Here is a 22,601-nt window from a genome sequence, read left to right as displayed (position 1 = left end):
AGCAGTGTAGAGGTCAGTGCACCAGACAATAACTGAGCCCCCTTTATCTGCTGGCTTGATGGTGAGGTCGGGATTGGAGCAGATGGAATGGAGGGCTGCGCTTTGTGAGGGTGAGAGGTTGGAGTGGGGGAGGGGAGTAGACAGGTTGAGGCGGATAATGTCCCGGTGGCAGTTGGAAATGAAGAGGTCGAGGGCAGGTAATAGGCCAGCGCGGGGTGTCCAGGTGGATGCAGTGTGTTGAAGGTGGGCAAAGGGATCCTCGGAAGGTGGGTGGGAGTCCTGATTCTGAAAGTAAGCTCAGAGGCAGAGGCGGAGGAAGAAGTGTTCGACGTCACGGCATGTATTAAATTGATTGATGCATGGATGGAGGGGGATGAAGGTGAGTCCTTTGCTGAGGACGGATCATTCTTCCTCAGTGAGGGGGAGGCTGGAGGGGTGGTGAAAACTCGGCAGGGCTGGGATCTGGGATCTGGTGTGGGTGTGGGTGTGGAGCTGGGAGTGGGGGTGGAGCCGGTAACTGGAATGGGTGTGGTGGTGGGAGGAATGGGGGTGGAGTCATGAGCAGGGGTGGTGTTCCCCTCAGGATTCTGGGGGACGGGGATGGTGACAGTGGGATCTGTGTGGGGTGTGTCAGCAGAATGCAGGTGAGTGGCATTGGTGGGGGCAGAAGTGGTGGCAAACATGGCAGTTGGGGGGGGCAGAAGTCACTGAGCGTGTGACATCAGCGATGATGTGAGGGGTGGAAGTGATGTCACATGTGGTGCATGAGGAATTGTGAGGGATGGAAGTGGCTATGATGTGGGCAGAAATGACATCATCAATCAGCGAGGAGGTGGCAGCTGCACCAGCGGTATGGCTAATGGCGTATGAGCAGTTCCAGAGGCCGGGGAATCCACTGGAATGTTTGAGGAGTGCTGGTTATGGAGGTGGGTAGATAAAGGTTGTTGTACTTACAGTTTTTGATGTTTGAGATGGAGTTGAAATACTGTTGAGAGTATGAATTCTCCTGAGGATGTAGTACAGAGTGGATGCTCTGCAATTCTGAGAGAGTGTGGCCCTCAGCTGAGGCAGGGCTGACTGTAGAGAGGTTAGGTGCCGGTGCATTGCTGCAAGTGTGGAGCGGAGGATCTTGAAGGAGAACCATTGCTGGTATTGGTCTGTACTGTTGTCCTGTTTGGGTCAAAACTCTGCTGGTTTAAAGGTGGTCCAGAGTCCGTGTGGGATGAGTTGGTTACGGAGGCAGGCACTGAGGAAGCAAATGTGGCTGTGGTAGCGAGTTTGTTTCAGGACTTGTTTGAAGAGCTTTATCATGTCCACCCACAAGAGCTAGCTACTTCTCAGATCTTTGATACTAGACACTCATCAAAATGAGCACTAAGGTTTGCAGCAAAGCTCCTTCAGAACCCTTCCATAATCATGATTGCCTTCCATTCTCAAAATTATTCTCCAACCTTCAATGACTAAATCACAGATTCTGCAGCATTCCTTTTTCTCAGAGGTTTGTAAGTGTCTAATTCAATTTCTTTCTTCTAACCCCAAAATTTAGTTGACAAGCTTCAGGGGCCAGCTCATAAGCATTATGTGTTGCTGTTTTAATAATGTTATCATCTGCGGATTGTTCTTTTAACAAACAGGCACACACATTCATGGTTGTAACTCTCAAAAAACTGCAATATTAAGGTTCAAACATCTTTGGCCTCTTCATCTGCCCAGCTAGCTTTTCAAATCAGATGAAACATCTTTGACTCTATGTTTTTAATATATATATACATAAAGCATAGATTTGTGGTTAAATTAAATAAGAGTTACTCTCAGAGCTGCTTCTTTTTTCTTTTCTAACTCTGAGCTTTTCTCCGGTCAAATCTTGCCAACCGGTTTCTCTATTTCTCTGGATTTTTAAATTCTGATTCTCTGCCTTTTCCATTTCTCTTTATTCCTCTTTTTCTTCTAATTCAAAACTTCTCTTTTCTGTTTCTCACTCGAAGTCACTTTTTTTTTTCCATTTCTAACTGTATGTTAGCAAATTCTAAATCTTATATTGAGTTAGGCCACTCAAGAAGGAAGTTGAGAGAAGTGGAAAAAGCAGAAATGGTGGAAATCTGAAAATTTCAGCTCCAAAAAGCTGTGCTTGATAGGACAATTGGTGCTCTCAAGATTGAGATCAGTAGAGCTTTGTTTTATGAATTAAAAACATCGGGGTTTGTGGCAAATGCAACAAAATGAAATTGAAGATTATTCTGATTATGTAATTGGATAGGTTGGAAGGACTACTGTTACTATCTGCTGAATTCTTCCTGGCTCTGAATGATATGGATAATGGTGACTAAGTGATGACACTATGGCAACATCAGAAAAATGTGATTTTCAATGCCAAGATAAAAAATCTTAATTTCCATCCAAGATTTTAATGGCTACACGAGAATCTCACTAGTGAGCAGCAAGTGACTTGTTTAAATGAATTAACTGTTACTTAATGTTGCCTTATTTAGATGCAGTTTGCTATTTTCCCAAGTGGGAGAGAGAATTCATATGGTCACAATTTACAATATGAAAGTCTGAGCAAGTACCTGATGGCTGCAGCTGACTGGCATCTGCTCTGGATCATCTTGGCACCTTCCATCCACAGAGGGTGGCAAAGCACCAGCCTCACAGTATCTTCATGGTGTATTTGAAACTCACCTATAATATAGTTCAGCACCTCGACACTGAATGTTGCAGCTCACCAACACTTTACATTGTTATGCTGCTGCCAGACCACGTACCACACATACACCCATCTTATGCACTGCAAGTTGCATCACAGGGGTCACAGCTTGCTTTCCTAATGCACTTTGCACTAATACACATGCACTTTGTGCTTACTTGGATGTTCACAGCATCTCTGCCTTTCCTTTCATTCTCTTTTAGTGCAATCAAATAATCTGGCAGCTTGTCATGTTTGAGACAAAACAAACCCTGCAGATGCTGGAATCCAAATTAGACAAGCAGAAGGTTGGAAGAACACAACAAGCCAAACAGCATCAGGAGGTGGAGAAGTCAATTTTTCAGATATAATCCATCTTCAGACCAGGCTGTTAGTCCTGAAGAAGGGTTTTACCTGTTTGGCAACAATGAACAGTTGGTGGGGGTTATAGTCACTCAGGGATCTATCCCTCATCAGTCAAAAAAGGTGGTGAGGTGCCCCAGGGCCTGAGTAGGAAGTGCAGAGGACGTGGAAGGGGTTAGTGATTTGGGGGTGATGGGGTAGATTAAAGCCATTCAGGGAAGCTGACAGTGATAGACTAGAAGCAGAGTTGGAGTGAGTGTAAGGAGCCGAGAGAAGATGGTGGCACTCACTTTTGCAGAGTGCAGAAGGGCACTAACCCTCCAGTGATGCTCCTGAATGCTCCCTTGTAGTGTGGATAATGCACTAACCCAGGTGGCCACTTTAGACCAGGCTGTTGGTGTTGTAATAGTGTGTGGCTGGGGCTTAAAATATGGATCCTGCCGTGTGAAGATCCTAGCACTGTCAATCATTTTACCATGACCAAACACACAAAAAGTGCAACAGCAGTGCTGTGGAGGTAGAATTCATACTTACTGAGGTTAACGGCATAAACTGATGTGGGAGAGGTCACTCAGACACCCTGCATGTAATAACCTAAAATTGACACTTAAACAATTTTTGGGAATGTTTAGCCCTATTTCCTGTGTCTCTATTTATTAGTGGCAAGTTAGACAATAGACAATAGGTGCAGGAGTAGGCCATTTTGCCCTTCGAGCCAGCACCACCATTCATTATGATCATGGCTGATCAACCTCAATCAGCACCCTGTTCCTGCCTTATCCCCATAACCCTTGATTCCACTATCCTTAAGAGCTCTATCCAATTCTTTCTTGAAAGTATCCAGAGACTTGGCCTCCATAGCTTTCTGGGGCAGAGCATTCCACATGCTCACCACTCTCTAGGTGAAGAAGTTTCTCCTCAAATCTGATCTAAGTGGCCCACCCTTTATTTTTAAGCTGTGTCCTCTGGTTCGGGACTCACCCATCAGCGGAAACATGCTTCCTGCCTCCATGTGTCGATTCCTTTAATAATCTTATATGTCTCGATCAGATCCCCTCTCAGCCTTCTAAACTCAAGGGTATTCAAGCCCAGTCGCTCCAATCTTTCAACGTAAGATAGTCCCACCTTAATCCATAGCAAGTTAATTTTCTCTGCTCGTTTATGCATTTGTTGACTTGGTCTAAGTTACATTCCCACTGAGGTTACCATGAAGGATTCTCATTCTCAAACTCCCCCCTCAACTGAGGCAGGATGACCCTTAGGTTAAACCACCATCAGTTGTCCCTGTCTGGTGACAGATCAGCCATATTGTCTGATGAAATAATGGCCTTTGCCTTTTAATCTATCATTATTATTGATAAGATGACAAACACATTAAAATGGTTTCCTCTATAAACTGGAACTATGGTACGTAGCCATGAAATTTCCTTTCATTGGTCCTGAAAACAATATCTGAGATTTATTCTCTCACTGTCAAGAAAAATCAAAAGAGATCTATTCCAATTTACAACATCAAGTATTTTGGAACAAATGCAATGTAATAGCTCAGTGCATTTCATAAATTTATTACTAATATTGTTAATGTCAGATGTAGAAATGAATTTTAGTTAATGTTAATAGACAGAACTCTGTGCAATTTGACATGAATGCAGATAATACATATATATTATAAGGAAAGGTCATTAAATTTGGACATGAAATCACATAATCACTTCAAAAGTACAGTTTTTAAAAGTTCAAGTCTAATTTAAATTGATACCTTTCTGCATTACCAAAGCTGCAACCATTTAGTTAAGATGAAGCTTTGGACATTTCTCATAAGGTTTTAGTTTTGGAGACTACTCAATTTTTTTTTGCCCGGGATTTACGCATTAGATATTTCTTTGTGTTTTTTTCTGGTTGAAGTAAGATGATATAACATTTGGGAGCGAAAATGCAGAACAGCAGGCCAAAGCTTGATGCCAGAATGGCAAAAACCTCTACTGCCACAGTGTACTTTCCAGGGGAGCTGACATACGCTGGGATAAACGTTATCCACACTGCACAAAATATGAGCATGCTGAAGGTTATAAAAGTTGCCTCATTGAAGTTGTCTGGCAGCTTTCTAGCTAAAAATGCGAGCCCACAGCACACACATGCCAGAGCACCGATATAACTGAATACACAGCAGAAATACACCATGGACCCAACATTGCATTCCTGTATAATTATAGTCTTGTAGTACTTTGTGCTGTTCACAGGGAAAGGAGGTGAAGTGGTTAGCCAAATAATACAAATTATAGTTTGGACAGATGTGAGGGCACAAACATTCAGTCTTTGATGCATCGGACTAAACCATTGGATCTTTTTATTGTTGGGAAGTCTGGTTTTGAAAGCCATCAACACAACCAGTGTTTTCCCCAAAATACAAGAGAGACAGAGAACAAAAGTAATACTGAACACAGTGTGGCGCAACATGCAGGACCACACAGACGGCCGGTCAATAAAGGCCAAAGAACAGAGGAAGCAAAGTGTTAGGGCAAATAGAAGAAGGAAGCTCAACTCTGAATTATTGGCTTTGACAAGAGGTGTCTGCCTGTGCTTATAAAAGATGATAGCAGTAGCCACTGTCAAACAGGCTCCAATCACTGCCAGGGTCAGGAGTGAACTTCCCATCTCGTCATCAAAAGAAAGAAATTCAATCTTCTTTGGCACACACTGGGTTTTGAACTGATTGGACCAGTATTCTGATGGGCATTTTAAGCAAGATACTGAGTCTACAAGAAAGCAAAATGACACATGGTTAGTATTTCAAAGCCATACATGTAGATCAATTCTTAAAGCTATTAATGGGCATTGTGTCAGGTTCCTTCAATGCCTGAGCCACTTTTCTCACTTTCTCGTCAGAATTTCCTGACTGAAACGTTCAATCTTTGTTCCCTACTCCTTGCATCATCAGCTACTGGAAACAGCTTTGCCTGGCTAAACCTTGTCTAAACCTGTCCCAGTCTAGGATACTCAATCTCTTTTGCTTCAAAGCACAAATCCAGTCTCTCCAAGCTGACCTCACAGTTAAAATCCCTCATCCATCCAATAAATAGAACTGCAATCCCACTCGGCAAGGTCCTCAGATTGTGCTGGATTTGCTGATGGAATTGGAGACAGCCCCAAGAAAATTGTTTCTATTAGCCTCTGTGCTCCTGGATTAGAAAGGAAATAGGGCAAAGTTTCATTTATACAGTGATGTAATGCGAGCATTTTCAATCTTATTTGCTACTGACATCCCTATCCTGCATTATAAAAATTCCAGTTGCATCCAACCATCCTACCTTTGGCACCTGTATGAAAGTTGCACGATTAAACAAAAAAATGGACAATAATTGTTCCTTTACGTAATGTGAAATTAAATGGCAGCAGCACTTTCACGTGTTTGAGCTGCATTATCATCCACAGCATGCAAGAAATAAACATGCATTGGAAAATGAAAACCCCTCCAATTCTCAGTACCACACTGCCTTACCTTTAAGACAGAACCTGGGAAATTGGAGGTAACTCCAGTGTGGCTAAACATTTAACAAATCCATCAGCCTCTACACACTCTTTAGATGTGCACCATTTCGTCTGTTGCCTCTTCCTGCCTCTTCTTCTAAAGTGCATCACTTCACACTTCAACTGCCATTTGTCTGTCTCATCTAAACCTGTCTATGTCCTGTTGTGATCAATGTCATCATCCTTACTGTCAGGTATGTAGTAATAGTAAAGCACAAGGGAAGTTATGCAACACCTTTACATAGCTCTGATTCAGTTTCAATTAATGTTTAGTCACACTGGATTTACCCATGTTTTGTCTTAAGAATCAGGCAGCAAGAACCAATGCTCTGTACTTAGAATTGGAGGGGTATTTGTTTTCCAGTGCATTCTCTCATCCTGCATATTTATTTCTTGTCCTTGAGAAGGTATTGGAGAGGTTTACCAGAATGATTCCAGGGATAAGGGATTTTAACTACCTGGTTAGCTGGGAAAGCTAGAGTTGTTGTTCCTGAAGTAGAGGATAATGGGGGAAGATGTGATAGAAGTTTGCAAGATTATGAGAGTTTTAGATATGGTGTTCTCAGTGGGGATTTGACAGGGTTGACATTGAGAAGATGCTTTCACTAATGGAAGATTTGGAGATTGTTCACTGAGGGCAAGGAAGGTCAAAGTAGAATTCAATAGCAATTAACAGCATTATGAGGGATTCTCAGGGATATGGTGTGGAGAAGTTGTCTCCACTGACAGAGGGGTTGGTAACTACACTATGGAATGGTAATATAAATGGCAAACAAAGAGGGTGGTATACAAGGGTGGGCAGATGACAAGAATTCTGTTCATGCATTGGCTTCTGGAATGATCTGAAATGCACTGAATGAAAGAGTGGTTAGAAACGGATTCAGTAGTAGTTTTCGGAAAGGAGTTGGATATTTTGTTGAAAGAGGAATATCTGCAGAGCTACAAGGAAAGAAGAAGGGAGTGTGACTAACTGGATCATACTTTTAAAATAGTGACAATGGATACAATGGTCTGTTTCTGTGCTGTTATATAGTTCTGTATTTATAAATACCTGTCACATTGCTGATCTCACCGTCGGAGCACGGTATACAGGTAAAACAACACAAGGGCATTTCTTTTTTGACGGTTTTCCATGTGCCAGGAAGACAACTGTCAGAACAAACTCCTCGGGGAACCTCGGATAAAGAAATGGTATTTTATTCCAGTGACCTTTAAAAGATGAAGTCACTTATGATCATAAGATTGTGTAATCTTGTACCTGGTTGTATTATAACAGGCTCCTACCAGCAGGTGACCAAAGCAAGACATATCTTTGATATTTTTAGACTTCATTTAATGTAATTATCAATTAAGAAAATCCCTGGTTGCAATTAAATAGATTAAATTTGAATCAACAGTTTACAAACAAAATACAAGCGCAAATCCTGAAGTATATGCTGTAGTTTAATGTTCCATCAAATTAGTTACATTAAATATGCCATTAAAAAGATGGAACGCACACACACACACACACACACACACACACACACACACAAAGCCGACAGTTCTTGGAAAAGTCCTTCAGAAAGAAAAGACTGCATAAAGTTCACATCCTCTCAAAGACATCTGCTCTGCTTGGTTTCGGATGATTTTGAGTCTCATTATGGGCATCATCAAATGGCACCCTCTGGGGATCTCACAATCTTCTCCGGTAACTTTGACCACCTACTATTTGGCAGGAGTTTCCTCTGGCCCCTTAGCAAAGTTATATGGAGATCCACTTTAGAAATTCTGCCCATGTTTGCGATAACAATTTTGTTGAGGCACCTTCAATTATTTTAAAGTTTGCACCAATGACTGTCAGCACTGCAGACATTAGAATATTACTTGAAGTTATTATACAATAATATAATTTTGTTATATAAATAGGTAATTATTTTATAGCTTCATAGAAACAAAGATTTACAGATATTTTCTGAAGGCTTGAACAAAGGTGAATGGAATGCTACTGATTAAAATATATCTGAATGGAATAATAGAATAGGACAATTTTGGATATAGAGCAAAAAAAGGTTTACAGCACTAAAAAAACCCAGTCTCTATGACAACATTTTTATAAAAAATTCGAAACTATTACATAGCTGTGTGGGCCCTCAGCTTCAAACATTAACTAATACATCTTTCACAGAAACAATGGTCTCAACAACCATTTTCTGCAGTAAGACATTGAATGATCTATCAGTTATTTGCATAAAAATAGACCTTTTGAAAGTCTAATTACTCTTTTAATTAGTTTTAACATTGTAATTCCACCTCAATGACTCCTTAACAAGGGGAAATGGTATTTGCTATTTATCTATTACAATATGCAATCGACTCTATAAGGGTACGCAAATTAATATTTTGAATATATGTATTTTCACTAAGACAAGCACTTATTGCCCATTTCTTTTACTTGATTCACTGAAATAAACCTATGGTACTTGGGGAGGTGGTGATATAGTGGCTATGTCACTGGATTAATAATCCAGGGGTTTAGACTAATGCTTAGGGATGTGGCTTCAAATCCCACTGTTGTAGCTGGTAGAATTGAAAACAGTCTCAGTAATGATGACCACAACCTTACTGTTATAGACAATAGGTGCAGGAGTAGGCCATTCAGCCCTTCGAGCCTGCACCACCATTCATTATGATCTTGGTTGATCATCCACAATCAATATCTTGTTCCTGCCTTACCCCCATTAGCTTTCTTCACTGCCTGCTGTACCTGCATGCTTGCTTTCTTTGACTGATGCACAAGAACATCTAGATCTCACTGTACTTCCCTTTAACCAAATTTAACTGCATTTAGATTGATTCCACTATCGTTAAGATCGCTATCCAACTCTTTCGTGAAAGTATCCAGAGACTTGCCCGCCACTGCCTTCTGAGGAAGAGCGTTCCACACACCCACCACTCTCTGGGTGAAGAAGTTTTTCCTCAACTCTGTTCTAAATGGCCTACCCCTTATTTTTAAACTGTGTCCTCTGGTTATGGACACACCCATCAGCAGAAACATGCTTCCTACCTTCAGAGTGTCCGATCCTCTAATAATCTTATATGTCTTAATCAGATCCCCTCTCATCCTTCTAAACTCAAGTGTATACAAGCCCAGTCGCTCCAATCTTCGAACATATGGTAGTCCCGCCATTCTGGGAATTGACCTTGTGAACCTACGCTGCACTCCCTCAACAGCCAGAATGTCCTTCCTCAAATTGGAAGAGCAAAACTACTCACAATATTCCAGGTGCAGTCTCACCAGGGCCCTGTACAGCTGCAGAAGGACCAATTTGATTCTAAATTCAATTCCTCTTGTTATGAAGGCCAGCATGCCGTTAGCTTTCTTCACTACCTACTGTACCTGCATGCTGCTTTCTTTGACTAATGTACAAGAACACCTAGATCTTGTTGTACTTCCCCTTTACCAAACTTGACTCCATTGAGATAGTAATCTGGCTTCCTGTTCTTGCCACAAAGTGGATAACCACACATTTATCCACATTAACCTGCATCTGCCATGCATCTGTCCACTCACCTAGCCTGTCCAAGTCACCCTGTATTCTCATAACATCCTCCTCACATTTCACCCTGCCACCCAGCTTTGTGTCATCAGAAAATTTGCTAATATTACTTTCGTCTATATCATTAATGTATATTGTAAACAGCTGCAGTCCCAGCACCAAACCTTGTGGTACCCCACAAGGTCACTGCCTGCCATTCCAAAAGGGACCCATTTATCAGTACTCTTTGCTTCCTGTCAGCCAGCCAATTTTCATTCCAAGTCAGTAGTTTGCCCCTAATACCATGTGGCCTAATTTTGCTCACTAATCTCCCATTTGAGACTTTATTAAAGGCTTCCTGAAAGTCCAGGTACACTATATCCACTGGCCCTCCCCTGTCCATCTTCATAGTTACATCCTCAAAAAATTCCAGAAGATTAGTCAAGCACGATTTCCTCTTCATAACTCCATGCTGACTCTGACCTATTCTGTTACAGCTATCCAAATGAGTCATAATTTCATCTTTTATAATTGACTCCAGCATCTTTCCCACCACTGATGTCAGGCGAACCGGTCTATAATTCCCTGTTTTCTCTCTCCCTCCCTTCTTGAAAAGTAGGACAACATTAGCCACCCTCCAATCCGCAGAAACTGATCCTGAATCTATAGCACATTGGAAAATGATTACCAATGCATCCACGATTTCTACAGCCATCTCCTTAAGTACCCTGGGATGCAGACCATCAGGTCCCAGGACTTATCAGCCTTTAGACCTAACAGTCTATCCAGCACCATTTCTTGCCTAATATAAATTCCTTTAAGTTCATCCATTACTCTAGGTCCTTCAGCCGCTATTACATCTGGGAGATTGCTTGTGTCTTCCCCAGTGAAGACAGATCCAAAGTACCTATTCAACTCTTCTGCCATTTCACCGTTCCCCATAATAAATTCATCAGTTTCTGTCTTCAAGGGCCCAATTTTAGGGTTAACCATTTTCTTTTCATACCGAAAAAAAGCTTTTACTAACCTCCTTTATATTTTTGGCCAGTTTCCCTTCGTACCTAATTTTTTCTCTGCATATTGTTTTATTAGTTACCCACTGTTGCTCTTTAAGTGTTTCCCAGTCCTCTGGCTTCCTGCTCATCTTTGCTGTGTTATACTTCTTTTCTTTCATCTTTACACAGTCCTTAACTTCTCTCATCAGCCACTGCCACCCTGCCTTCCCTTAGGATCTTTCTTGTTCTTTGGAATGATCTGATCCTGCACCTTCTGCATCTTATCCAGAAATAACTGCCATTGTTGCTCCACTGCCATCCCTGCTAGGGTATTGAACCAATTAACTTTAGCCAGCTCCTCCCTCATAGCTACATGGTTCCCTTTGTTCAACTGCAAAACTGACACTTCCGATTCTCCCTTCTCCCTCTCAAATTGCAGATTAAAACTTATCATATTATGGTCACTACTTCCTAATGGCTCCTTTACTTCAAGGTCCCTGATCAAATCTGGTTCGTTGCACAACAGCAGATCCAGAATTGCCTTCTCCCTGGTAGGCTCCAGTACAAGCTATTCTAAGAATCCATCTCGGAGGCAATCCACAAATTCCCTTTCTTGGTGTCCAGTACCATCCTGATTTTCCCAGTCTACCTGCATGTTGAAATCCCCCATAACAACTGTACTAATACCTTTGCAACAGGCCAATTTCAACTCCTTTTTCAACTTACACCCTACATCCAGACTACTGTCTGGGGACCTGTAGATAACTCCCATTAGGGATTTTCTATCCTTAGAATTTCTCAGCTCTATCCATACTGACTCTACATCTCCTGATTCTACGTCCACCCTTGCAGGATAATTATAACGTGATTTCAAGACATTGATGTGTAATAGGGAAAAAACAAATTTCAAAGATGAACTTACCTCCTTTTTCCCATTTATCCAAATAATGTTTTCTTTGTTTAAATAGAGTCTTTTGTCAAAAGGTACAAGTCCATCATAATGTCCAATTGTCATTACATGAGCAACACCTTCAGAATTCATCTGCCAATTTACCAACTCATATAATGGGACTGTATCTAAGTTTGGGTCAAAGTATATACTTTCTCCATTTCGTGCTGTAAAATTCACAGCATACATATAATGAAGCAGCTAGTGTAAAAAGGAAAGAAAAGAGAAAATACAAATCAATGGTGAGATTTATATTGAAAACTCAATTGATTGTGTTTTGTTAAATCAAAATTAGAAGTTTTTTTACAATCTTCTCTCTAATCAAAATGTAGGCAACGTTTTCAGGAAAGTATAAATCTGATTCTGACTGCTTGCTTCTATTTTTGAAAACACATTCTATTTCACTGTCTTTCTGTTTAAATGGTAGATTTGTTATAGAACCCCATGGTGTGGAAACAGGCCCTTCAGCCCAACAAGTCCACACTGCTCCTCCAAAAGTAACCCACCCAGACCGATTTGCCCTATGTTTACCCCTAATTAATGCACCTAACCTACACATCCCTGAACACTATGGGCAATTTAGCGTGGCCAATTCATCTAACCTACACATCTTTGGATTGTGGGAGGAAACTGGAGCATCCGATGTAAACCCACGCAGACACGGGGAGAATGTGCAAACTCCACACACAGCCACCTGAGGTTGGAATTGAACCCGGTCCCTGGTGATCTGAGATTTCACACATCACAGACAATATTGACCAAACTCAAACTCTTCTATAAACAATGTTTAGAGGCGATCCAACCTCTGTATCTACAAAATGGTTGTTGTGCAGCAGGTAGGATGAGGCCTATTTTATCCATAAGTTATATAGTCAGATTCAGGAAGGTCAACAGTGACATACATATTGTTAACAAAAGAATCAGAAATGGCAGATTTGCAAGAAACTTAGAAACTTCGTACCTCCCAAAGGTCAAGTTGTGTAAAGGTAAAATTTGTTTTTGACAGCATGTTATTTAGGGAATGTGCTATTGCATACACGGCTTTATATACATTATAAGCAATTCTCAGTTGTGACGTATCAGTGTATTGATTATCTACTTCTTCCAGCTTTTCATCTCCAGTGCAGAACTTGACTTCAGAGTCACTGTCAATCTGAGTGAGGTTATCTGGTTTTTGCCAGACACATTCAAATGTGGTTTCCCAAAACTCAGACACAAATACATTTTTGGGGTATTTCGACGGGTGAACTTCAAGGAGAAATTCCTTTAGCCCCGGTAGTTTGGCCTTCGGGACAGCGAAACCCACTGTCCCAGCTAGGAATCTTACATCTTTTACGGGGGAGATGCCTGGCATCGTGATCCAAGACTCACTCCCTATCCATTGGATTCCTGTCACGTTCTGCCGGACAATTTCTTGCAAAAGGACTGCCATATCTGCTTGAGCAACGAAGGCAACAATGATCTTTGTGGTGGCCTCTTTGATGATTTTGATGAGATTCAGTAGCTTCTCTTTTGAGTCTGTTTTGTGAACGGCTTCGGAAAAAGCGATACAAATACCTAAACTCTCCATAGCTTTGATAATCTCGTCCATTGCCAAGGCGCCGTAGGTGGAGTTGCTCCTTATTGTACCGATCCAGTTCCATCCAAAGTACTTGACGAGTTGAGCTAAACCATCCACTTGGTGGTAGTCGTTTGGAATGGTTCGGAAAAATGTAGGGAATTCGTACATGTTGTTGAGATAATCATAAGCAGCAGAATAGCTGAACTAAGGGAAATTGAAAGGATAAGTGGCTATTAGAACTTGATTTTGCTAATTATATTCTCAGGACAATAAATACTGTCTTTTCAACATTCGAAACCAGCCAAAACAATGTGCATCAGTTACTGAATCAATAAGTGATATTCTATTCATTCTTACATTTATTTGAGCTATTCTTGAACAGGAGGTTTTGCCAATGCCTAGACTTGTTTCCCACCCCTTTACAGTTCATGAATCGAGTGCCTTGTTTGCTAATTGAGTGAGTCGCTAAGAATTAACCACATCGCTGTGATAAAATCAGAAATTGATGGAGAGACTGAGCAGCACCTCTGAAAAGAAAGCAGTATTAATGTTTCAAGTCCCGTGACCCCTCAGTCCTTGAGAACTGAAGAAGGGTCACTGAACTCGAAATATTAACTCTACTTTCTCTCCACAGATACTGTCAGATCTGCTGAGTTTCTCCAGCAATTTCTGTTTTTGTTTCAGATTTCCCGCATCCGCAGTTCTTTGTTCATTTTTAGCGTTTACATCACTGTAAGTCTCGAGACACACATATGCCAGTCCTGGTAAGGTAGAAAGGGTGTTTAAGAAGATATTTAGCACACTTGCCTTCTTACTTAGACCTTTGATTATAGGAATTGGGACGCCATAATTGAGGTCGTACAGGACATTGGTGAGGCCTCTTCTGGAGTAATGTGTACAGTTCTGGTCAGTAAAAAATGACCTTCCTGATGAAGGGCATTGGCCCGAAACGTCGAATTTCCTGTTCCTTGGATGCTGCCTAACCTGCTGTGCTTTAACCAGCAACACATTTTCAACAGTTCTGGTCATCCTGTTATAAAAAGGATATTATTAAACTTGAGAGGGTGCAGAAAAGGTTTTCCAGGAATGGAGGGTTTGAAATATAAAACTGGACTGGAGAGACGGGGACGTTTTTCACTGAAGCTTAGGAAGTTGAAGGTGACCTTACTGAGGTTTATAAAATCATGAAAGGCATAGATAAGGGGCACAGAAAATAATCCTTTCCCTTGGATGGGGGAGTTCAAACCTTGGGGTATATTTTTAAGGGGAGAAGAGAGAGATTTAAAAAGCATATATGTGGCAACTGTTTTACATAGAGAGTGGTTTGCTGCCAGAGGAACTGATGGATGCAGGTATAGTTATAACATTTAAAAGATATTTGGATAGATTCATGAGTAATAAAGGTTTTGGGGGGAAATGAGCCATGTGCAGGCAAGAAGGACTAGTTTAGTTTGAGAAGATGGTTGACGTGGACTTTATGGACCGAAGGGTCTGTTCTATGCTATATGACTCTATGACATCAGATTTCTTCCCCACACTGTCATTAGTGATTCTGAATTAATCATAGATTCATGGTCATGGTTAAGCATTTTTGAAAAATCATGCATGGGATGAGGGTGTTGCTGGCTAGTCCTGCATTTAATGCCCATTCCCAGGGCAGTTATGAGTCAAACATTTTGCTGTGAGTCTGGACTTACATTAGGGCCAGACAAGGTAAGGATGGCAGTTTCCTTCTCTAGTGATACCAGATGGATGTTCCTGATGATTAACAATGGATTCATGATCATCATTAGACTCTTAATTTCAGCCGTGTATTGAATTGAAATTCCAACATTTGCCATGGCAGGATTTGAACCCAGATCCCCAGGACATTACCTGGGTTTCTCAATTAACAGTCAGCAATAATACCCACTAGGCTATCACCTCCCCCACATTTTAATACTCCAGATCTCTTAACTAAATTCAAATTTCACCAGCTGCCATATTGGGATTTGAACATATATTCCGAAACATTTACCTGAGCTTTTGGTTTACCAGTCCATTGACATTACCACTATGCCAGTCTTTCCAGGAATCAGAATTTCATACATTTTCTTGGTGCCACAAATGTGGAATGACCCATGGTCAATTGGTGAGAAATGACAAGCTTTTAGAGAAACTTTCAAAATGCCCAGCACTAGTGCAGAGGAACATTTCTTTTTGATATTTTTTACAGTTGGTGAAGGTATGATCTGTTCTCTATCGCTACATATGCTCTGAGAGTGCAAATTAGCATTGACAATTTTTTGCAAGAAGTAACAAAAGCTTTTAGATATTAAAGCAAATCTCCCCTTCACTGTGAGGGCTCACATCACATAAAATCTATGCTTCAACATATCAGCCTTTAGTTGTCTTCATTATTGCTGTCCTTTATAAAAAGAAAACTTCCTTTCCTCAAAAAACATATGTTTACATAGAACATAGAACATAGAAAAATACAGCGCAGTACAGGCTCTTAGGCCCTCGATGTTGCGCCGATCCAAACCCACCTAACCTACACTAGCCCACTATCCTCCATATGCCTATCCAATGCCCGTTTAAATGCCCATAAAGAGGGAGAGTCCACCACTGTTACTGGCAGGGCATTCCATGAACTCACGACTCGCTGAGTAAAGAATCTACCCCGAACATCAGTCCTATACCTACCACCCTTTAATTTAAAGCTATGCCCCTATTTACAATTTTCAGAGTCACATGCATTAGTCAGATTTGCATTGTTCTTCATTTCTCAGTGTAGTTAAGGAAAGTGATAGATGCTCCAGAAAGGGTACAACAGTTTACCAGAGAGCTGTGGATGCTCCATCATTGATTATATTTAAGACTGAGATACATTTTTGGTCTCTCAGGAGAAGGTAGAAAAATGGAGATTGTGCCCATGATCAGCCATACTGAATGGTGCAGCAGTTCAACAGGCCAAATGTTCTCCACCTAGTCCTGGCTCTTGTGTTTCTGAGATTAATATGTTTCTGGATTCAAAGATAATCATTTGGTATACAGAAAGGGTCATTGAGTCATGGAAACAGACCCATTGGTCCAACTTGTTCATGCCGGCCAGGCTTCCCTAAATCAGCCCCATTTGCCTGCATTTGCCTCATCTCCCTCTGATCCTTTCTTATTCACGTACCTGCCCTAATGTCTTTTAAATGTTGTAGCTGTACTGGCACTTATCACTTCCTCTGACAGTTCATTCCACGTAAGAACTACTTTTAGTGTGAAAAAGTTGCCCCTCAGTTCCCTTTTAAATCTTTCCCCTCTCTCCTTAAAATTATGCCCTCTAGTTTTGAACTCCCCACTCTGGGAAAACATGTTATCTATACCTCTCATAATTTCTTAAACCTCTATAAGGTCACCCCTCAACCTCCTGTGCTCCAGGGAGAAAAGTCCCAACCTATCCAGCCTCTCCTTATAACTTAAACCCTCCAGTCTTGATAATGTCCTTGTAAATCCTTTCTGCACCCTTTCCATTTTAATAATATCCTTATGTAAAAGTAAAGTTGAAGTCAAAAATCAACCAAATTCTACTGGCTGGCAGAGCAGGTTTGAGTGGTTGGACAGTCTATTTCTGCTATTTCTTATGCTTTTGTTAACTCTTTGGAATTTCATCAAATTCAAACTGTAAGCGATTTAATTGATAACATTTTGGGCAATATTTAAATGTGTCATACGATGATTTTAGCAAACAGTTGCCACGGCTAACATTCATTCTCTTCACCACCAAAGCACAGTGGTAGCAGCGTCTACAAGATGCAATGCATCAACTCACCAAAGCCCCTCTGACAGCACCTTCCAAACCCATAACCTCTACCCTCTGGAAGGACAAGGGTAGAGATACATGGGAACATTCCCACCTGCAAGTTGACAGGTGAGAAAATGAACCTTGCTACCTTGTGAATAGCTGAAAGTGATTCTGTCAATGAGTTCAAGGGGAAATCAGATAAACATACAAGAGAGAAGGAAATTGAGAGTGTGCTCAGAGAGGAAGATCTGAAGCAGGCTCAGGAAGGAAGCCAAAGATAAATGTCAGGATGAATTGCTTGGACTATGAGGCCTGTTTCTGTATATTTAACACAATTTTATGTGAAGTACACCCCTGAAGACCAAGGGTGTAAAAAAGCAATGCCCTGTGAATGCTGGAAATTTGAAGCTAAAACAGAAAATGTTGGGAATATTGTAAAGGAAGGTCATCAATCTGAAATGTTAACTCTGTTTATTTCTCCAGAGCTGTTGCCAGACTTACTGAGAATTTCTAGCACCATTTTTTTTCTTGGAAGTCCATGTATATTTATATTGTGAATTGGTCTGATTAATATTTGAAATCGGAAATAAACTGACTTTGAATTCAAGCAACAATTTATGAAAAAAGAACATCTTTTCTGGCAACGAGTACAGGGAAAGGTACTGATGTGGTGGTATTTCCTACCATTGTGACATTGAAGGGAGTAATGACTCTTGCGACAGCTACAGATTGCATGGATTCGGCATCTGTAACAATTGCTGGGATGTTGGAGGTTGTTTTGCACTTTGGGTCAGCGAGGGTTTCTTCCTGCCCACTGATGAGGAGGGTGGTGACTTTGGTCGACATGGCTGGGTCCCCACAGCCATCGTGAATCTGGTAGCCAAGTTTAATATTCGGTATCAGAGTCTGGTTCTTGTTTATTTCCTCGATGGTGTAGATCATGGTTTGGGCAAACTGAAACTGTGTCAAGTCAAAACTGTGAAACAAACAGAAAAAATAAATCATTGGGACTTGATTGTGTTATTGGCTCTTAAACTGAGCTTAAAGAAAACTAAGTGTGAAACAGAAGCCAATCTAACCCTAGTGGAATAACCCTCTTTGTTCCTTGCTATTTCTGCACTTGCACTGAAATGGTATGGAGTACAATAAGAAATACAATATTATTTGAGAACAAATTGTGAACCGTTTCTGTTTCAGTGAGACAGCTGCTGTAGTGAGCAATGTCATTGACTAGAATTTTGTCATACTGCAGTCACACCAGCGCTGTCCTATTCACTCTGTAAATTCACATGGGCTGCAGCTGTTTCTAATTTTCAAGGAATGACAAAAAAAATGGATTGTGAACAAGAGACGCTTCACTTTAATGGCTTAATCATTTAATAGAAGAAGCAATGCCAAAATCCCAATTTTCCGGATGTGTAGTTACACTTCGGGCAAGAACTGAAAGTTCCTAGTGCTCATTTGAAGAGCTATTAAAGATACAATAGGCTGAACGGCCTTTCCGCCTGTAACACTTCTGTGATTTGCAAACACATAATAAAGACAGTCAGCATGAATGTGTGTATGACTTGGTTAGCAATAAGGACTCCAACATTTTTCATGAATGTGTTCCTTCACCAAGTGGCCAAAATCATTTTCTTCCCTCCTCCCCTGTAAGATTACCCCACAGTTTCACTTGTCAAGAATGAATCTATTAGTTATAATGGAGTTGGGATTTTCTGATTGCATTTAAAGGCTTAATTGAAGGTTAGCAATTTAATGAGAACAAGAAAGAGCTGAAACCTTCCAGTAATCACAGTAAATATATCCTTTGTAATTTCTAACCATGAATCAAGAGATCAAATAGTATGAAAATGAGCCAAGCACATCATACCTTGCAGCATTGTTCAGTACAAGTCTGATTGTGCAGTGGAATCAGATATGGATGGGTTGGCAAAACAGATGAAACCCCATGTGCCCCACTATTGGGGATGCCCAGTACTAGGGTACAGCTAATTCAGTGGAACTTAATGAGAGGCAGACAATGCCAGGTGGGCAATGTTATACCATCTGGTTTGCATGTCTGCTCATGTCTACTTCCATGCCAATATTGTAGCCAACTTGATCCTGTTCCCAAAATAGGTTAAACTCCCTCCCTCTCTCCCGAACAGCACTGTGGATGCATTTATACTATATGGACTGAATGGAGGCATCTCACCACTACCTTCTCAAAAGGCCATTAGGAATGGATAATAAATGTTGAATTTATCAGCAAAGCTCACATCTCATGAAGGCACATTAAAAGAAAATGTTATCACCTAAAGCGATTGACCGGGAATTAGACCCGGTTTGTTGTTTTGACGAGAGAGGTGGATAGGGTCTCTGTAATCTACAGCTGTTAGCTTGGACTAGAGCTCAAATCAGCATCAGTTCCACCACCGAGTTTCCCACATCCCCTGCATTTGTGAGACCAAACCGAAATAATTATGATGCCAACGCTAAGCTCGGTGCAAGAGGTTCAATTGCCCTCGTATTTCATACACGAACAAAGAAACACAAGTTCCTATTTGGAAGGGTCAACTGACCTTTTGCACTCCGGGGGTCCTGGCGGGCTTCTGAAGTCGAGAAACTGCTCCTCTCGATAATAGTGAATATTGAACGATCCGCCAATGACGATGTCCCCGTCCTTTGATAGCCGAGGCAAGTCAAACCTACCTCGAAGTCTACAGAGTGAATCATTCTGTCCCAAAGCAGGGACAGCCAAGAGATGTATCAGAAACAGCAACAAACACATGATAGTTCACGAACTGGTTACAAAGTGCCTGGGCCAAAGTATTCCTGAATGAATATATACTCTTGCAGACACCACACACACACACACACACACACACAGAGCATTACCATGGATTGATTAAAAATACCAAAGAATTGGAACAATTCCAAAGGAATCAGTAAAAGATTCTGCTTTTGTCTCCAGAGAAGACAACTCCAATTGAGTTAAATTCATCCACCAGCAGAGTACTTATGATGTTAGAAACCTGAAATAAAAGCAGTAAATGCTGGAAATGCTCAGCAGGTCAGGCAGCATCTGTAGACATATACAGACAATTAACTAAAAGTCATGAGTCTGAAAACTCTCCTTGTCCACAGATGCTGTCTGACCTGTTGGGTTCTTCACTATTTTTGGCTTTATTTTATGCCAAAAGAGTCACAGAGTACAGAGAGGCCCTTCAGCCCATAAGATCTGCACCAACAAAAGAAAACCCATCACTTAACTGCACTAATTTCACTGTCCAGCTCTTGGCCGATAACCCTGAATGATATAACATTTCAAATGCTTATCCAGGTCCTTTTTAAAATGTTGTGAGGTTTCCCACCTGAACTGCCCTCCTAGCAGTGCATTCTAGGTTCCCATTAGCCACTGGGTGAAAATTATTTCCTTGAATCCCTTTTAAACCTCCTGCTCTACCCCTTAAAATTATGTCCCCTCGTTGATTCTTCAATTAAGGGATATAGCTGCTTCCTGTCCACCCTATCCATTTCCCTCATTGTCTATATTTTTCTGTAGCCTCAGGCCTCCTTCTTCACTATTCACTAACCCAGCATCAAGAAGGTTCTATTGGCCCAGTGAGTAGTATGGGAGAAAGTGAGGACTGCAGATGCTGGAGATCAGAGCTGAAAATGTGTTGCTGGAAAAGCGCAGCAGGTCAGGCAGCATCCAAGGAGCAGGAGAATCGACGTTCCGGGCATGAGCCCTTCTTCAGGAATTCCTGAAGAAGGGCTCATGCCCGAAACATTGATTCTCCTGCTCCTTGGATGCTGCCTGACCTGCTGTGCTTTTCCAGCAACACATTTTCACCAATGAGTAGTATCCCTTCTTCTGAGCTAGTAACTCTGCAATGAAATCCCACAGCAGTTCTTAACAGCCAAGGAAGGTGTGTTGTAGCATGGCCTGATTGATTGTCACTTCCTAAATACTTTTAGCATGGAAACAACAGGAGGATCTTGTGTTCCGACATGCTCTGGTACCTAGCCCCAGATAAATTGGATAGGAAATGTATCTGTTAAACCAGTGGCCAAATCTAAAATGATGGTCCACACCAAGGTGATGAACCCGCATTGTTGCAACTCCATGTGACATAGGAAGGACTGAAAAAAAGTTGATGTAGATACTTTTGTGAGTGAAACTATTTGGAGGAAACATTAAAGGTCAGAGGCCATTTGTTTTCATTCTAGTTCAGTATATTGCGTACTGGCCAATTAAAAGACCCAAGTGGTTTGATTTAATTCCACTGGCCATTTGGTCATACATTGAATTGTTTTATGACCCATTTGGTGTAGCTAAGACTTTAAAGATACATGGCGAGTATTCCTTTTCATCATATGGATTCATGCCTATGTCACTCTAATGGTAGAGTAGTAATATAGAACCTAAACTACTTTTCAGTGATTACATAGCACTTTGATCCAGAACGTCAGTGCCAGTGTTCATGTGTCACATGCACCTGGAATATTGTGTGTAGTTTTGACCTCCTTACCTAAGGAGGGGTATGCTTACTTTCGAAACAGTTCGAGGGAAGTTTGCCCAACTAACTAGCTGAGTAAAGGCGTTTATTTTATGAGGAAAAGTTGAGATTGGACCTGTGCACATTGAAGTTTAGAAGAATGAGAGACAATATTGTTAAAACATGTAAAATTCTGAGGGGGTTTGATGGGGTTAATGCTATATAGTGCTATAGAGTCAGAGAGGTCAACAGCATGGAAACAGGCCCTTCGGCCCAAATTTTCACAATTTAACTAGTCCCATTTGCCTGCATATGGTCCATATCTCTTATCCATCCACGTTACTGTCTACATTTTTCTTAAATGACAGAATTGTACTTGCTTTCACCACTACCGCTGGCAGCCTGTTCCAGACACTCACCACCCTCTGTGTGAACAAATTGCCTATCTGTACCTTTTCTACCTTGCCCCTCTAACCTTAAAAGTGGATGGTTCCTCTCTGGGTGTACAGAGGGTAGGAGAATCTCCCACTTAAAATGGAGATTAGGAAAATGTCTTCCCACAGGCATTTATTAATTTGAGATTCTATTCTACAGTGTGGTGGAAACTGGGCCACTGGATATGGTTAATTCTGATTGGTAAGGAAATCAGGGTTGTGGGGAGGTGGCGGCAAATTGGAGTTAAAGTCACATCAGATGATCCCATTGAATGGCAGACCAGGCTGGATCAACTAAATAACCGCTCCCT

The 22,601-nt window shown here is 41.2% G+C and overlaps 1 protein-coding gene across 1 annotated transcript; it reads right to left on the bottom strand.

The window, feature by feature from the left end:
• Positions 1 to 4,888: 4,888 nt before the first annotated feature.
• Positions 4,889 to 20,145, bottom strand: LOC132821698 (extracellular calcium-sensing receptor-like). The gene is made up of 7 exons (XM_060834402.1): positions 19,937 to 20,145; positions 18,057 to 18,348; positions 13,220 to 13,801; positions 12,998 to 13,189; positions 12,010 to 12,237; positions 7,626 to 7,749; positions 4,889 to 5,802 (listed from the first exon to the last, which is right to left on the bottom strand). Exons 1-7 carry the CDS (start codon positions 20,143 to 20,145, stop codon positions 4,889 to 4,891), a joined length of 2,541 nt encoding a protein of 846 aa, XP_060690385.1.
• Positions 20,146 to 22,601: the final 2,456 nt, after the last annotated feature.

This window comes from Hemiscyllium ocellatum, chromosome 13, assembly GCF_020745735.1.
Source record: "Hemiscyllium ocellatum isolate sHemOce1 chromosome 13, sHemOce1.pat.X.cur, whole genome shotgun sequence".
Classification (NCBI taxonomy): Eukaryota; Metazoa; Chordata; class Chondrichthyes; order Orectolobiformes; family Hemiscylliidae; genus Hemiscyllium; species Hemiscyllium ocellatum.
The sequence above is the reverse complement of the archived record's forward strand: the minus strand, read 5'-3'. Positions and strand labels throughout refer to the sequence as shown.

Excerpts from the sequence above, each read along its gene's own strand:
- LOC132821698 (XM_060834402.1), bottom strand. The coding sequence starts at position 20,145 with ATGTGTTTGTTGCTGTTTCTGATACATCTCTTGGCTGTCCCTGCTTTG. Across the intron at positions 13,190-13,219 it reads GGGAAACCACATTTGAATGT|ATTGACAGTGACTCTGAAGT; the intron begins GTCTGGCAAAAA and ends AACCTCACTCAG. Across the intron at positions 7,750-12,009 it reads GGATAAATGGGAAAAAGGAG|GTTCCCCGAGGAGTTTGTTC; the intron begins GTAAGTTCATCT and ends TCTTTATCCGAG.